Genomic DNA, 16,689 nt, shown 5'->3' with positions numbered 1-16,689 from the left:
TCGGGTCGACTCCACGGCACATAACAACAACAACAATTACACTCACTATGTTATGCAACCTTAACCTTGACTCTCTAAATCCAAGACTTATGGAATCTTAGAACCACAGTCTTTAAATGACAAACAAACAAACTACTAATGCTAATTTAAAAACACATAAGAGCCAAAGATTAGTAAAACAGATATGGTATACAAGCCATGGATATTAAGAAACAAAACCTTGCCAACACAGATAAATCTCCCTAGGCACCTTCCTCCTGTCCATCCCATGTTCCCTTGCAGAGACCCTCACTCATGCTTCTGAATTCTAACCCCACAATTTGAGCACTAGAGAGGCAGAAGGGTCAAGTGGTCAAACATGGGCTCTACCATTTTCTGGGCAAGTAGCATCTCAAAACTTAATGTCTCTAACTGTAATGGAGATAATGAAATACAACACTCCTCAAAGGGTCACTGTAAACATTACATGAAATAAACCATGTCAAGCAATTAGAACAGTGCCTGGCACAAAGGAGGGCTTAATAAGTGGTGGTGATTATTAGGACCACAACTTAGAACCATGGCCTCTTAAGTTCATGAAATTTCAAGTTCAAAGGGCACAGAGGGAACACTGAACCCAACCTTCCCTCCTATCCCATTTTTGAGATGACATAACTGAAGCCAGAGAATAAATGACTTGCTAAGTTCACACAGGGGTGAACAGCCCCTTTCTGTACCAATTCATTTATAGGTGAGAAGGGGAGACAAACAAAGGCATGTTCTACTTCAAACTGATTTCCTGTTTAGAGAGTAGACATTTGCCTGTTTCTTGAACCATCCAAAGAGCCTTGTGAATTCAGAGGTCTGCCTAGAAACAAGTGATGAGGGTCCTGGGAGCCAATGGAAGGGTGCTGGCCTTTCCACTTGCCTGAGGAGCCCTCCTCCCCAGCCTGCCCCATGAACGTATCTTTGCCCAAGCAGGGTATTTCCAGCTTTGTGGCTTTCACTTCCACTTCTCCCAGGTGGGTGGAGTAGTGTCCTGTGAACCAATCAGATTCCTCCTCAGTACCAGCTTCAAGAGGTGAGCCGGAGGTTTAGGGTCTCAGACACAGGCAGTGGCAGCAGCAGCAGGAACTGGAGCAGGAGCCGCAGAGAAGACCAGGGGCCAGGACCATGGAAGACCAGCGTGACCTCATTTCCAACCATGAGCAGTTGCCCATACTGAGCCAGCGCCCCCGAGGCACTGAGAGGTAGGTGTGAGCACAGGAGAGAGCACACACAAGAGAGGCCCCAACTGCACAGGTGTGCAGGTGCCCCATAGGAACACAGGACTGGGAGTCAAAGAAGGGGTGGATTCAGGAGGTGCCTCTACCATTGACTTTCTGGGTAACTTTGAGCAAGTCTCAGCCTACCCTTGGCCTCGGTTCCTCCTGTAAAATGAGAGGGTTCCTCTACAGCAGGGGTTTGGGATCTTCTTTGCAGTACGCACCTCCCTTCTGAAATTCAGAAGAGAGCCCTGGACTCTCTCCCTAGACAAAAGGACAGTTTCACACAATGTTGCAGACAATGCCAGGGACTTTGCAGACCCTCCTCCTCCCATCAAAGCTGGGCCAGGAATTAGGTTAGAAACTTTGGATTGGATTTTGAAAACGCTATGACTCTCAGAAGGAGAAAGAGTTTTTCAAAGAGCATGGCAAAAGCAGCTCATCATAGAGAAGTTTTCTCTTGATTACCATGTATGGCATACATGTTAGTATCAAGGGAACTATATGTGCAAGTGGGAGCTCTGGTGGCTTAGTACCTAAGGCATTTGACTGATAACCAGAAGGCTGGTGTTTCAAACCCACCAGCCACTCTGTGGAAGGAAAGTTGGCCAATCTACTTACATAGTGATAGCACCTCGGAAACCCAAGGAGGGGTCGCTATGAGTTGGATCTGACTCGACGGCAGTGAGTTTGGTTTTTTTGGTTTATAGCTATAAGTGTCTGTAGTATAGACGAAGATGCCTGCAATCACAGGAGGGATGGAGAGATGGGAGGGGGTCCACAAAGGAGAGAGAGGCTCTGGCTAAACTTCTGGAAGGAGCCCAGGGTTGACATGGGCTGTGCCCCTCTCCTTTGCAGCAAGAGGCAATCATAGCCATCCACAAGCCCCCAGGACTCCTCTCCTAGCCCCAATAAAGCTTTACCCATGTGCTTCCCTGAAAAGGGGGGAGGGGCAGAGAGAGTGCAGTGACCTCAGCTCCCCACCTCCTCTACCTTTGAAAAGTTATCTGTGATCTATGAGGACATCCAAACACATGTGATGTCAGCTGTTGCCAGGCAGAAAGATTTGGAAGAGATGCTCAGAGATGTCCTCAGGAGCTGGGTTCTGGGGAATCAAGTAACCGGATACAGACCATTAGAGCAGCAGCCTCTGAAAACCCCAGGTTCTGCTATAGTCACATGTGACCTTGGATAAATCACTGCCTCTCTCTGGGTCTCAGTTATAATAATAATGATCATGATGATGGCCATCCTAGTACTCTTCACTGTGGATCTAGTACATGATAAGTCCTCACTCACTATTGTTGTTGTTGTTATGTGCCGTCGAGTCGACCCCGACTCATAGCGACCCCTCCTTGGGTTTCTGAGGCAGTATCACTACGGAAGTAGGATTGCCCAACCTTCCTTCCAAGGAGTGGCTGGTGGGTTTGAACCTCCAGCCTTCTGGTTAGCAGTCAAGTGCCTTAGGCACTATGCTACCAGAGCTTCTTACTCACTATTAGTGACTTTATTATTATAAAATGACTTTATTATTATAATAATATATGTTTTTTAAATTTTACTTTAATAATATACCAAACCAAACCCACTGCCATTGAGTCAATTCTGGCTCATAGTGATCCCCTTTAGGTTTCTGAGGCAGTACATCTTTATGGAAGTATATTGCCCAGTTTTCCTAACATGGAGTGGCTGGTGGATTTGAACCGCCAACCTTCTGCTTAGCAGTCAGGTGCCTTAGGTACTGTGCCACCAGAGCTCCTTTATATTGTAATAATAAAGTATATTATTAAAATAAGGAGCTTTATATTATTATAATAAAGTATGTTACTAAAATAAGGAGCTCTATATTATAATAATAAGGTATATTATTAACATAAGGAGCTCTGGTGGGGTGGTGCCTAAGGCACTTTACTGCTAACCAGAAGTTGATGATTCAAATCCACCAGCCACTCCACGGAAGGAAAACCAGGCAATCTATTTCTGTAATCTACCACCTTGGAAACCTAAAGAGGGTCTCTGTGAGTCAGAATCGACTTGATGGGAGTAGGTTTGGTTTTTATTATTATTATTATTATTAGTTTTATGGTGACACCTCAATGTTAAAGCACAATCCTAATCTTTAGAGTAACCTGATGACAGTAACCCTAGGAGTACCAAAATCAAACCAGACTCCCTGCCATTGAGTCGATTCTGACTCACAGCGACCCCCACTGGGTTTCCAAGGCTGTAAGTCTGAAGCAGGCTGCCTCATCTTTTTTCTGCAGAGCAGCTGGTGGGTTTGAATTATTGACTTTGGGATAACAGTTGAATGTCTTAGCCACTGCACCACCAGAACTCCTATGACCCTAGGAGTAGGGTGCTTGTATTTTCCCATTTTTACAAAAGAGGAAATTGAGGTTCTTATTGGTAAATGACTTACCCAAGTAATCAAGTGAATGTCAGACAGGATTTGAACCCAGGATACTCTGAGCTCCAGCATGAATTTGCTTACAATTTGCAGAATGGGGAGGTTCTGCAGTTTCAGAACCAGGGTGGGCTCAGTGTTGAAAAAGGATGTCCCCTTGCCAAATTCCCGTCTAGTTTTCACATTAGTGCAGTTACTCCTTCCAAAACCAGCCTGACGCTGTGTGCTCAGGCCATTCCAAGTTTGAGCCTATTTGGACCCTTCTATGAGCACTTCTGCCTGGCAACATTTTTGTCACAATTCTGGCTAGTTCTGGTTGGCTCCTGACTTTGACTAATTATTTATTCAAGGAGGAAGTGGAAAGGAGGAAATAAAGGGAGGTGGTGACAAGGTTTGGCACTCTTCCAGGGCAGGGGGACAGGAATTGAAGATGCATAAATAGGAAGGAAGCCAGATGCTAAAGTTAGCTATTAACTCTTGAGAGTAGTAATAAGTATTATTTATGAAGTGCTAAGTGTGTGCTAGGTACAGAGCTAAGAGCTTTACACTTATTATTGTATTTAATATAAATCCTGTGACTAGGTGCTCTTAACCTCTTGTCCATGGTCCCATAGCTAAGGAAGTGGCAGAGCCCGGATTCCAATGTAGGAATGGTCTTCTATAATGATCCCTAAATTCTTTACATTGCTGTTGGGTCAATTCCAACTCAGAGTTACTTGACAAGACAGAGTAGAACTGCCCTCATAGGGTTCCCAAGGCTGTAAGCTTTAAGGAAGTAGATTGTCACATCTTTCACCCAAAGAGTGGCTAGTGTATTTGAACTGCTGACCTCTCGACTAATGGCCAAGTGCCTAATTACTGTGCCACCAGGGCTTCTTCTAAACTCTTAGGGTTTATGAGAAACTGAACTCCAGAGAGGGGCAGGAACTTCCCCAAGTTCACAGTGAGGGGTAGCACTAGGACTAGAACTGGGAGCCAGAAAGACTTTAGACCTGGGTGGACTTTTCACCACCTTTAAAGGCTAGGCCAGGCCACCCCTGTCCCTTAGGAAAGCTAAGAAGTGGAATTTGCTTTTCCCTCTGGTCCAGTTCCCTTCTCCCCCTACTTAGAGTTTCTGCTTCTTTCCCCTTCCAAAATAACTCCTTTGGGCTGGGTTTTGGCTCGGAAAGTGTGGAGGTCTTAGAAGCCAGTAAGAATGAGCTGTGTCTGTGACGTCATGAGTTGCTAGGCAAAAGGATCTCCTGGAGTTTCCTAAACGATCCTTGTTAGTTGAAGTCCCCATGTAGCTCAAATAATTAACACACTTGACTACTAACTGAAAGGCTGGAGGTCTGAGTCCACCCAGCAGCACACTGGAAAAAAGGCCTGATGATCAATTTCTGAAAAAATCAACCATTGAAAATTCTATGGAGCAGTGTCCTCTGAAAACATGGTGTCTCCATGAGTTGAAATTGACTAGAGAGCAACTGTTTTACTGGTTTTTATCCTTGTTAAAAAAACCCAAAAAACAAAAAACAAACTCACTGCCATGGAGTTGATTCTGACTCATAGTGATCCCCTTTGGGTTCCCAAGGTGGTAAATCTTTAGGGAAGTAGATTGCCCTGTCTTCCTTCTGCAGAGTGGCTGGTAGGCTTGAACTGCCAACCTTCTGGTTAGCAGTTAAATGCCTTAGCTCTACACCACCAGAGCTCCTTTCATCCTTGTTAGGTCCTTACAATTCCTATTTCAATTGGAATTGACTCAACAGCAATGAGTTTAGTTGCTGGAATAAGCAGTTGCAGTCTCATCCTGACAATTTCCAATTAGGCCCTAGTAGCCCCACCTCTGGAGTGGATCAGGGCAGGAACTCTCAGGGACCGGAGGCAGGATCCTTACAACCCTCACCTATAACACACAGGTGCATGTGCCCCAAAATACAACCAAAGGCCACAGCTGCTGCATGGGCTCCCTGAGCTCTGAGGGTTTGGTCACTTAGTCCAAAAGTGCGAGACATTCCTTCAGGTCACACAGGCTCAGGCATTTATTCTCCTGTCAAAATTCCCCCGGGTGGATATTACCATTTGAGATACTTCTGTGGTCAGTCAGATCTTGGTACAAAGAAGAAAACCAGCAAAACCTAGAATTGCTAAGATGAGAGGTCCTCATGTGATAAATGAGGGAAATAAGACCCAATGACTTGCAGGGACACTCTTGCAGAGAGTGTGGGCCAGAGGGTGTGCCCCATGGGGGCTTGATACTTGTCCAGCTTCCCATCTACACCTAAAATGTCACAGCCCACTTCTCTTTTTCAGATGGGCTACATTCTCTGCTGTCCCACTTCCCTTTTCTCTTTCAATCTAATTTCACTGCAGGGCAGCCTTGAACCTTAGGAGGTCACTTGGGGAGATCCTCCAACTCAATCCCTCATTGCAGAGCTGGGATAGAAGCCTGGAGAGGGTGTGAGTCTTGTCAGGGTCAGACGGTGCTACTTGGCTATTCCCACTCAGTCCAAGGCAGGGGAAGCTCTGAGATTTCTGCCTGGGATGACTTCAGGGAAGAAATAGTTATAGTTGGCAGTGGGGGCCAGGAGAATGTCTTCAAGCTGAGTTTCCATAGCCAGCTTATAGTTTGTGTTCAGAGTGGGCATTTAGGAGGCTTTAGGGATTGTTGCAGGCGGGGGAACATTCCTTCACTCCCAGCCAGCCCTGGGCACAGCTGCCTCTGGCCTCTGCTCTGACCCTATTCCTCCTCTACTCCAACAGCAAGTGCAGCCGTGGGGCTCTCTACACGGGCTTCTCAGTTCTGGTGGCTCTGCTCCTGGCAGGCCAGGCCACTACCGCCTACTTCCTGTACCAGCAGCAGGGCCGGCTGGACAAGCTGACGGTCACCGCACAGAACTTGCAGCTAGAGAGCCTGCGCATGAAGCTTCCCAAGCGTGCGTGCCCACCTCCACCCACCCTGCCCCCTCCTCCCTCAATTGAAACCCCCATTCCTTCACCCTCTGGTGGGGAATTCCAGCCCCTCTACCCTTGGGTTTGAGGTATTAGTCCTGGGCTCTGAGTCTCCCTCCACCCTGGGACCACACTCATGCCACACACCCTATCCCCACAGCGCCCATGCCCATTAGCAAGATGAAGATGGCTACCCCCCTGCTGATGCGAGCACTGCCCATGGAAGGCCTGCCCCATGGGGTAAGGGCACTCCGGTAGGGGAAGGGGAATATTTTCTAGCTTGGGTGGAGGGCAGGTGCCAAGGAGGGGAAGGGGAAAGCAGCTAACCCACAAAACCCCAGGCTGGGAGAGGGTCCTCACTGGTGGGTAGGAGTAGGGCCCACCCCAGGAAGAAGAGGGCTTCCCAGGTTGGAGGAGGGAAGGGGCTCTTGGGACCATCCCTGGGGAGGAGGGTCCAGCCCTCTACAGTTTACAAAGTGCTTCTCATTTCCCATGATATCTTACATTCTCAAAGCACTTGATGCCATATATCAATAATGTTTCTATTTATAAAACTGTTTGCTGTTGACAAAGCCCTGGGCAAGAAAGTTCATGCCAGTCTGACCAGTGAGGACATTGAGGGAGGGAAGGTAAAGTGACTTGCTCAACAGCTTGTGTTTGGAGATGGCAGAGATGGGCTTGTTGAGCACCTGGGACTCCAGACTTCTACTCAGATCCCAGCTGCTGGCTCCTACACCAGGCCACTGGGGCCTTCAGTCTCCTTCTCTGGGGCCAGTGCTGGTAACCCTGTTCCTTTTTTCCACAGCCCATGCAGAATGCCACCAAGTACGGGAACATGCCCCAGGACCACGTCATGCATATGCTCCTGGTGAGTGGGACCGTTCAGGTAGCCCTGCTTGCCTACTCAGGACCCTGGCATGGGTGTGCTCCAAGGGCCTGCTCTGTGCCTGGCTCACAGTAAACATCACACATGCTCAGTGAATTGTCAAAGGGACACAGATGTGGCCCTTAAATGTTATATGTAGTCCAGCCTCCCTGCATTTTTGAGATGGAGAAACTGTGGCCTGAAGCCTTGATGTGACTTGCTCAGACAGTCCATTTTTCCTTCCCTACTTTTTATTGGATGTCTACTCTGCCAGACACTGTTTAAGGCTCTGGGCCTACAATGGGGAGTTATTGGATCTAGCCCCTGATTCCATGGGGATCTCAGGCTAATGTGGGAGACAATGATGAAGGATATGCAGAGGACCCAATCTAGCTTTAGGAGGTTAAGGAAGTCTTCCTGGAGGAGGTCAGATGTGAAAGATGAGTAGGAGTCTACAGGGAGTAGAAGAGTGTGTGTGTGGGGTGGAATTGGTAGACCTGGGCCTGGAACCTAGATCTCCCAACTCCTGGCCCTGGGATCTTGTACACCTGGACTGCCCTTATCCTCTCCCCTATTCATCAATAACAACTTAGGTCCAGGGTCCAAGCTTGGTGCAGCTTGGGTCCATCTCATAGAACACCAGGGAAACATGGGCTGCATATTTCCCATTGCCTGCCAGGGTGGTCTTTTTAATCTATCTTCCACCCTGCCACCTGCAGAAGTCTGACCCGCTGAAAGTGTACCCGCAGCTGAAGGGCAGCTTCCCAGAGAATCTGAAGCACCTTAAGGACACCATGGAGAACCTGGACTGGAAGGTCAGCAGTTTTCCCTGTGCTGGACCTCTTCCCTGGGGGACCTTCAGCAGGGCTGAGGGATGGGCTGAGGGGTGGGCTAGAGAGATCATTCTCAGGAAGTGGGAAGAAGCTTACCACCACTTACAAAGCCCAGATGCTGCAAAGTGCTTGGAGTTGAGGGGCCACTTGACAAAGCCCTGGGACCTTTAAGGGGGAACCAGGCTGTGGCTGGATTCCTGGGGGGTCTCTGTCCCCAAGGGCAAAGCTAGGCAGAACAAAGTTTGGAGAAGCCTAATGAGCCTGATAGGAGCTCTGGTAACATAGTGCCTAAGGCACTTGACTGTTAACCAGAAGGCTGGGGGTTCAAACCCACCAGCCACTCCTTGGAAGGAAGACTGGGCAATCTACTTCTGTAGTGATACTGCCTCGGAAACCCAAGGAGGGGTCGCTATGAGTCAGGGCCAACTTGAAGGCACATAACAACAACGAGCCTGATATCCTGTCCCACCTTCCTCTGCCTCCCTGTGTCCCCATTAGGTTTTTGAGAGCTGGATGCATCAGTGGCTCTTGTTTGAAATGAGCAAGAACTCCATGGAGCAGAAGCCCACTGAGGCTCCAACAAAAGGTACAGCGAGAGGGTGCTTGTGGTGCCAGGGCCCTGGGAGTTCCCTCAGGCTCTCCTGGAACTGCAGAGGTTTGGGCCTTGAATACTCCCTGATCTGAGGACCACAGGGATCCCTCATTTCCTGTCTCTCCTGCATGTTGCTTCTGGGTAGGCTGTCCTCCAGGCTCCATCTTGCCCATGGGTCTGCTGTTTCACACCCTGAGGGCCCCGGGCCTCCCTTCAGGAGACAACCTCCATTGTGGAGGATGGCACTATGCCAGGGGGCCTGGAGCAAACCAATCAAAACACACCAGGAATCATCATTAATGGCCTTCGCTGTCCTGTACTCCACAATTTCCATTGAGGGGCTTAGAGGGGCTCATGATCCCCATATTTCTGAGACCTTCCCAAGGTCATAGCCAGCAAGTGCTAAATAAGGCGGCCTTGGGATTTTAGGATATTTTAAATTTAAACCAGGATATTTTAGTCCTAAAGCCTTGAAGAGGGCTGCGTCATCCTAGTGCTGTTCTAACTGGCTGTACAGCTTTGGGCAAGTCTTCTCCCTGTGCTTGTTTCCTGCAGTGCAAGGTCACTACCGGCCCCTGCTCAGAGCCTCAGATTTCTTTATTATACATTCATAGAACTTTAAAGGCACCGTGGATGCCATTTCAAGCAACTTCTATCTGATGCTTGAATCTCCTCTACAACATCTCTAATAAATGGTAACTCCCCCCCCCCCATTTCTACTTGGATTCAGGAAGGTCAGACTTACTAAAGGGTCCACTGCTTTTTGTTTAGAAACTATTCTAAATTTTAATAGGCATTGAGAGAGTCTTAGGAGAAATTGTCACATTCTGGAATGAATTGGCCACATAGTCATTCATTCCCTCTTTGATCATGGACCTTGTTGGTCCAGGCCTATTTTCTCATCTGCGCAATGAGTGGAATGAGTAGAGCCGCTTGGGCACATGGCGTTAGGCCCACAGCAGTGGTGTGTGGGTATCTGGCTCCACTGAGAGCCCAGCCCCAAACCTACTCACCCACTGTGTCTTCACCATGCCTGTCGCTTTAGCACTGACCAAGTGCCAGGAAGAGGTCAGCCACATCCCTGCCATCCACCCGGGCATGTTCAGGCCCAAGTGCGACGAGAACGGCAACTATTTGCCGCTCCAGTGCTATGGAAGCATTGGCTACTGCTGGTGCGTCTTCCCCAACGGCACCGAGGTCCCCCACACCAGGAGCCGTGGGCGCCATAACTGCAGTGGTAAGCAGTGGCCACCATGCCAGGGAGTGTCACAGGACCAGGAAGGCTGGTGCACTTGAGGGGCAAGAGGTCCTCTTGGAGTACAGTGGCCAGGACCTCAGGATGGCAGATGTGGGGGGCAGCCACTCACTCAGTCATGTGTCCACCCCTTCACTCACCCACTCATCTGCTTGTCCATACATCTTATTATTTTTCTCCTCTTATGTCCACACTCTGATGGTGTAGTGGTTAAGGCATTTGGCTACAAACCAAGAGGTTAGTGATTTGAACTCACCAGCCTCTCTGTGGAAGAAGGATGAGGCAGTCTGCTTCCATAAAGATTTATAGCCTTGGAGACCTAATGGTGGTTGCTGAGTTGGAATTGACTCGATGGCAGTGAGTTTGGTTTGGTTTGATACTCACACTAATTTGTTTAACCTTCTTTCCCCTCCACTTAGCAGTCCTTGTTTTCTTCTGATATTTCAACCCATCCATGCATTATCCACTGACGCATCCAGGAAACTTGCAGACCACTCCCTCATTTCATCACCCTCCTTCCTGGGCCTTTCTCCCTAACCTGCAGCCACACTCCTCAATGATGCTTCCAGCCATGCTGCAAGCAGCCTTCCCCACAGCTCCTGTTTTCCCAGGAGTTAGGCAGTGGCTAGTTTGGTAACTACCTACAGGCACATCACTGATGGGTGGGGAAAGGTAACGGCTAGGCTGCAAGTAACAAAAGCATTTGCTGCTTCTTTGTAGAACCACTGGACATGGAAGACCTGTCTTCTGGGCTGGGTGTGACCAAATAGGATATGAGTCAAGGTAAGGGCCCTGCAGAGGGGGTCTGTCCCCAGCACCTCAATCCTGACTGGGTCTGCTCCCTCATGGGTGGGTGCTCAGCATGCACAACCCTGGACCACTCCCAGCATCCCTGGGACATCATTTTACAGATGAAGGACAGGGCTGGAGGCCATGTGTGGGGGTGCATGAGTCCATAATGGTTAGTACTTTTACCAAGCAGCGGGAAGTAGAGTCAAGATTCCTTAGCTGCTGAGGCCTCAGGACGGTGGGAAAGGCAGGGATCATGGGTGACCTAACCTCAACCTCCTGCTTCTCTCTGCAGCCCCCATCTGAGAACAGCAGAGGCAGCTTCAGACACCAGCCACCCCTGTGTGGCCACAGCTTTCTTGTCCCACCCCTAGTCCCCCAGTCTGAACCCTTCTTCCCTTCCCTTGTGTTCCTCTTCTCCCACTCTGCACCTCATCCCATCAGAGATGCTGGCAACTGGCTCATCATCATCCTTGAACACAACAAAGTCAGAACAGCGCAGACCATCGATCCAAGAGGGCACTCGGCAGTCATGCTGCCTAACTCTCACCTACCACCAGGGCAAAGGCCCTACATGGACCAAAACTAGTCTGACCCCTTACTTGACACCACTGTAGCCTCTGACGTGGGGCTCTAAGATACAGGCAGGGAGAAGGGATCACCCCACCCCAGCCTTTGTTGTCCTCTCCCCTTTGACCACTGGCTTCTCCAGCATATCCTCCTGGGGGATAAACCATCCTCTTCCCTTTCCCCAGGACCACTCACTCGGCAATTCAGCCTTTCTACCCACAACCCCTCCTTACTCTACCAACTCCCACTGTCCTATGCTCAGCTCACCACAAGCTTGTCAGCCTCAGCTCAGCTCATGAAATAAAAGGTAGCGAGTAGTAGAATATGCTTTGGCTCTGGTCTCTGTTGGGATTCAGCTGTTTACCACCAGGAGGGCACTACTTCTTGAGGCTGTGGGACTTGAATCCACTTGCCTGGGTGGAAGAACCCAGTTCAGGGAAACCCCACACAAACTGCTAGTGGGCCTGCAGGGTTGCAGACTTTTGCACAGACACATTTGGTTTGCATGTTTAACATACAGGAACACTCATTAAGAAATAGACTCTTGCCCATTCATTCTTTATTAAGCACCAAGCCTTCCTGGTCCAGCCTTCATTTTCTCACATTACCATTCTCACTTTTGTACTAATAGTACAAATGTGATGACAGAGGATTACTGACATGGCGCATCAGTATCAGGGACAATGGGGGTGGGCTGTGGAGAGCTGGGGTACCCCTGACCCACCTAAATGGCAGATCTTACTTGACTCAGCTGGTTGGCACCTGGAGAAAGTGGAGGTCCCTGCTGCCAGCCAGACTTTTTGACTTTTTAGGAGTCAGAAATGGAGACAACTCAGTGAAATCATTCCATTTTTAAAGACTTGCTATGGATCAAGAGAGCTCCAGTGGCACTGTGGTTAAAGTATTATGCTGCTAACTTAATGGCCTGTGGTTTGAACCCACTAGCCACTCTGTGGGAGAAAGATGAGACAGTCTATTTGTGTAGATTTACAGCGTTGGAAATCCTAAAAGGCAGTTCTACTGTCTACAGGGTCTCTATGGGTCAGAATTGATGTGATGGCAGTGGGTGGTGGGTCAACAAAGCCCACTCAGGACTCGACTCTGCCTCTGTCCTAGACCAACACACAGGAGAGACTGAGGAAAGGAAGGACCTTACCCAAGTTTCCTCAGTTAAGGGTACAGCTGAATGCCAACCAGGGTCTCCACCTCTGGCCCTGTACTTAGTTTTTCTCCCCCTCCTCTTGCTGTCTCTAGCAGGAGGCCAAAGCCTTGGAGAGAAATCTCCATGTCATTTGTGCTCCACACTGCTCTGGGCCAAAGCACTAGCCTCAGGGAAGTGGACCTCTGGATCTCTGGGCTGGAGAAGTGGGAGAGTTTTCCCTCCATCACTCCACATCCAGACCATCATTAAGTCTTGAACGCTAACATTCTATGTATCTTGAGTTCTTCCATTTTTTGCTTTCACAACCACCACAGAACCCTCCTTACCTGGACATGAGATGACTTATGCTTAACTGGTGTTCCTGTTTCTATTGTCTCTGCTCACAGCTATTCCCCACCATGTCTGTACCCCTGCCCGCATGTCAATGTCATCCACTTTATCTCCCCTCAAGTCATAACTATAGAAGGTAGATCATAAGGTCCTTCCATTTCTGTGCATGACCAACTCCAGCATCTGGAAACCAACCCTGAACATCCTTGAGCTCTCCCTTAGCCTGTATGCTACCTCCTCTAGGAAGCCCTTCCCATTGAATCCTGTGGGACCCCAGCCTCTAGGGTGCTTCACTGCATCTCTACTGTAATTATTGGTTCCTCCAGCACTGTGTGTAGCACCCACCCCAGTTCCCCAGGAAGGATCTTGCCTTACTCAACAAACTCGACAGCAAATTCAGAGTGTTGGTTTACTCGTCTCTAACTGTTAGCCCGACTCTCCTTGCCAAGAATAAATCAATTGCACAGGTTTGTCCCAGATGCACTGGAACTTGCATCTTTCCTTCAAACATTTTATTTTGAGTTTTTTAAAAAACAAAAAAAAACTGGGAGAAACTGACAAAAGGAGGATGAAGCTTCAGCATCAGCTGGAGATGGTGCAGGCTGAGCCACAGGCTGGGCCTCCCAGGTCTGCAGAGCAAAGTGGTGGGAAATCCTGAGGCCTTTGGCTATGCTGGGCCTGAGCAGTGAGGGGCAGGTCAGTTAAAAAAATATATATACTGTACACACCTCTACGAGCGCCCTGTGTCTGGAGATATGTCTTGTGCGCTCGCAGGGCATGGGGAGGCCCCAGCTGCTGGTACACTTCCTCCTGTGCCAGCTTCTCTGTTAGGCTCACTGGCCCAGCCAGTATGCTGGGCTGTGGGCAATCTAGTTTCTTCTGGGGATGGATGAGAAGTTAGAAATTCAGTTCCAAATCATGTTGGGCAGAGGTCAGAGGCATGGGGATGGTCATCACTTGGCTAAGAAATTCCTGGGGGAAGGAAGCACATCCAGACCTAAGATTTCCTGACTTATCTCTCCACCAAGGAGAACAAACCAAAACCAGAAGCTGGCATCTCAGGGGCAGAGCAGGAAGATCCACTAATCACACACCATTTACCAGCACTTCCTGTGGTCTGGGAATTGGGCTAAGTGCTTAACTGCATTTAATCCTCACCTCCATCCTAGAAGGAAGGTGTTTTGTTACCCGTTTCCAGATGAGCAGATGAAGCTCTGAGAGAAGCTGGGTGACTTCCTCAGATGGTTAACCCTTTCCCACCACCTAGCAGAGCTTTTCTTCCATGTGGAAACACAGATACATTGGAACAGCTCGACTCGAGCGAACTATCCTCCTTCCTGGGAGGAAATGCCCTAATGTTACAGATTGTAAGAAAAAGGAACTGGATGTGTAGTGAGGGCGAGACTGAGCTGTGCTTGACCTCCAGCTCATCTACAAACAGGCCCTCCCTCAGCGCCCACTGTCTAGGGCATTCACAGCACCCACACCAGGAAGTGCTCAGTGTCAGCATCTCCATCACTGTCCCGGATCCTTCTGATTCTGTAGCCATGGCACCTGGCATCACAAGATTGGCTACACTGACCTTGAGGAATGTGACCTCTTAGTCCAGTCCACTGGCTCTCTGGGATCACTGTGGATGCTGGAGCTGCCCTCCCAAGCCCACCAGGGGTGAAGATGGTTGGTGAAGGGTTCCCAGGCAAGGGCATACCTGCTGCTCTGTGCCCCTCAGGCAGTCTGCTCTGCTGTCTTCTTCTGTGAGGGAAGAAGGGAAAGAGGCTGTTATACCTGAAGCCCTTCCTCACCCACTGCCACTGGATGTGATAGTTTCCTTCTGAGGATTCATGGCTCCCCCAGAACAGACACTGGGTATGTGGGGATCCCTAAGGGGAGAACTGCACACCATACCCTTGAGGAAGAAGCCCAGGGCTTCGCAGCAGCAGACCACTTGGATTTTGTAAAGCCAACTGAGGCCCCTACTGGCCACAGTGAGGACACACCTGTTTGTAACGTGCTGATACCCTGACTGTAAGCTTACTCAGGTGCCAGCTAAGCAGATACATCCTAGGTAATGTTTCCTCTCACTTGGAAATCTGCAGTGGGCTACCTGCTCTCCCTGCCCACTCCCTCCTTCTTTCACTGGCCATCCCTAAGAACATCTTTCTGTCTCAGATAGGATGGGGTCACTTTATGGCCCACTACCTGCACAGACCTGTGTCTCCTCAGGGCTGCCTCCTAGACTTCCTCAGGGGTGGGGGGCTCTTCCTTCATATGTCACACTCACAAGCCCCACCACATACTGTGACAGGTCCTTCTTGCCCCATGCCCAGGGCTCAATCCCATACTTGTAGGATGGAGCTGACATTTACCTCAGGGTTTGGGACTGGGTCAGGGCTTCAAACTGGTTCCACTGGTTCAGTCATGGCCAAAGCAGTGAAATTGGAACACTCAAATTTTTAAAATTGATTTAAAAATTTTAAAATCCAGAAAGATAACTGGAGCAAGAATAATTCTGGGTTGAAACCCTGGAATGGGAGACTTCGAAGAGACAAAGTGAGCCCTTTCAGGAGTGTGATACGGGAAACTGGATTACTGCCAGGTCTGTAGAGTAACACACATTCAAAGCAGCGGTTGGCTGCTGTCTTTAAGCAGGGTGCCATTGTTTCTCACTCTGCCTGTCAAGAGAACTGGTTGCCATACAATGTGCATGCTGTCTTTATTTTCCAAGAGGGAGATTAAGTCTCTCAAAAGGTGTCGACTTGTTATTTTTCTGGTCCTGGTACACTTAACATTTTACAAAGTTGATTCCATTCTGGTTTTGCTTTGTCAGCCATGACTGAATCAGGAAGAACCAATTTGAAGCCCTGGTTTGGGCCTCTAGTTTGGCCTGAGGTACTTCAGGAAATCACTCTACCTTTTTTTTCCTTTTCTTTTGGGATGGGGAGTCATGGTCTTTGGCTGAGGTCTTTTTTGTTTTCTTTTTCTTTTCCTTGTCTTTTTTTTCTGAGGGAAGAAAGAAAGAGTAAACTCTGAATAGCAGATGTTAGTCTTAATTAAGTGGTAGGGTCACTGTTGGGAGACACATAAGGGAAGAACTCCAGGGACCCCAGAATTCACTCTCCTGATGCTGGGTCTCCAACTCTCCCCACACCATGGCAAGCCACCAAAACATAGGCTGGTGAGCCTTTGTAACCACCCACACTGGCCTGACAGCAGGACAGCAGGTGCCACTTTCAAGATTCCTGCCTCATGCATGGACAAGCTGGACTATTACTATTTTTCCTTAAATTAACTCATTTGAAAAAAAAAAAAAAACTACACAAAAAACATCTACACATATATTCAAAAAGGACACTTTCAATCCTTTTTGTAAATGGAAATCCAGTGTAACCAGACCAATCACTCTACACTCCAGTGGTCTGCAACCACCGCTCTGTGGGCGACCCTGCACTGCCCTAGTATGAGCCGGTGCTTCAAGCATCTATCAGGTCTCACTGCAGTTACAGCACCCAGGGCGATGCTCGATAGTACTGCCTCAGTTTGAATCTGGGTCCACCTATTACAAACTCTGTGATCCTGAGCCCGTTTCCTGCATGTAAAATGTACCACCTCTGCACAGGGCTGGTGGGAGGGTGAAATGAGGCAAAACAGCATGCAGAAAGCAGCATGGAGCACCACAAGGGGCAGCTGTGATGAGTTTGAGGCCAATGGTAGTTT

At 48.9% G+C, this 16,689-nt stretch overlaps 2 protein-coding genes across 2 annotated transcripts in view; one reads left to right on the top strand and one right to left on the bottom strand.

Annotated features, from left to right (window-relative positions):
• The first annotated feature begins 1,123 nt into the window (after positions 1-1,123).
• Positions 1,124-11,219, top strand: CD74 (CD74 molecule). Its single transcript, XM_007943615.2, is given in 9 exon segments — positions 1,124-1,229; positions 6,391-6,563; positions 6,740-6,819; positions 7,385-7,447; positions 8,164-8,259; positions 8,776-8,863; positions 9,915-10,106; positions 10,845-10,907; positions 11,209-11,219. Coding segments are annotated over 9 exon segments (843 nt in total). The 5' UTR covers positions 1,124-1,152.
• Positions 11,220-14,700: 3,481 nt separating this feature from the next.
• Positions 14,701-16,689, bottom strand: part of TCOF1 (treacle ribosome biogenesis factor 1) — a 42,776-nt gene continuing 40,787 nt past the window's right edge. The window contains exons 24-25 of the mRNA XM_007943654.1: positions 15,887-15,975; positions 14,701-14,727 (exon numbers count right to left, since the gene is read on the bottom strand). Of these exons, the coding sequence (XP_007941845.1) occupies positions 14,701-14,727; positions 15,887-15,975 (116 nt within the window). The remainder of the gene's footprint in view (positions 14,728-15,886; positions 15,976-16,689) is intronic.

This window comes from Orycteropus afer, unplaced genomic scaffold (genome assembly GCF_000298275.1).
Source record: "Orycteropus afer afer isolate SDZICR_OR568_19922 unplaced genomic scaffold, OryAfe1.0 scaffold00110, whole genome shotgun sequence".
Taxonomy (NCBI): domain Eukaryota; kingdom Metazoa; phylum Chordata; class Mammalia; order Tubulidentata; family Orycteropodidae; genus Orycteropus; species Orycteropus afer.
Note: the sequence above shows the minus strand (reverse complement) of the source record. Positions and strands in the feature narration are given on the sequence as shown.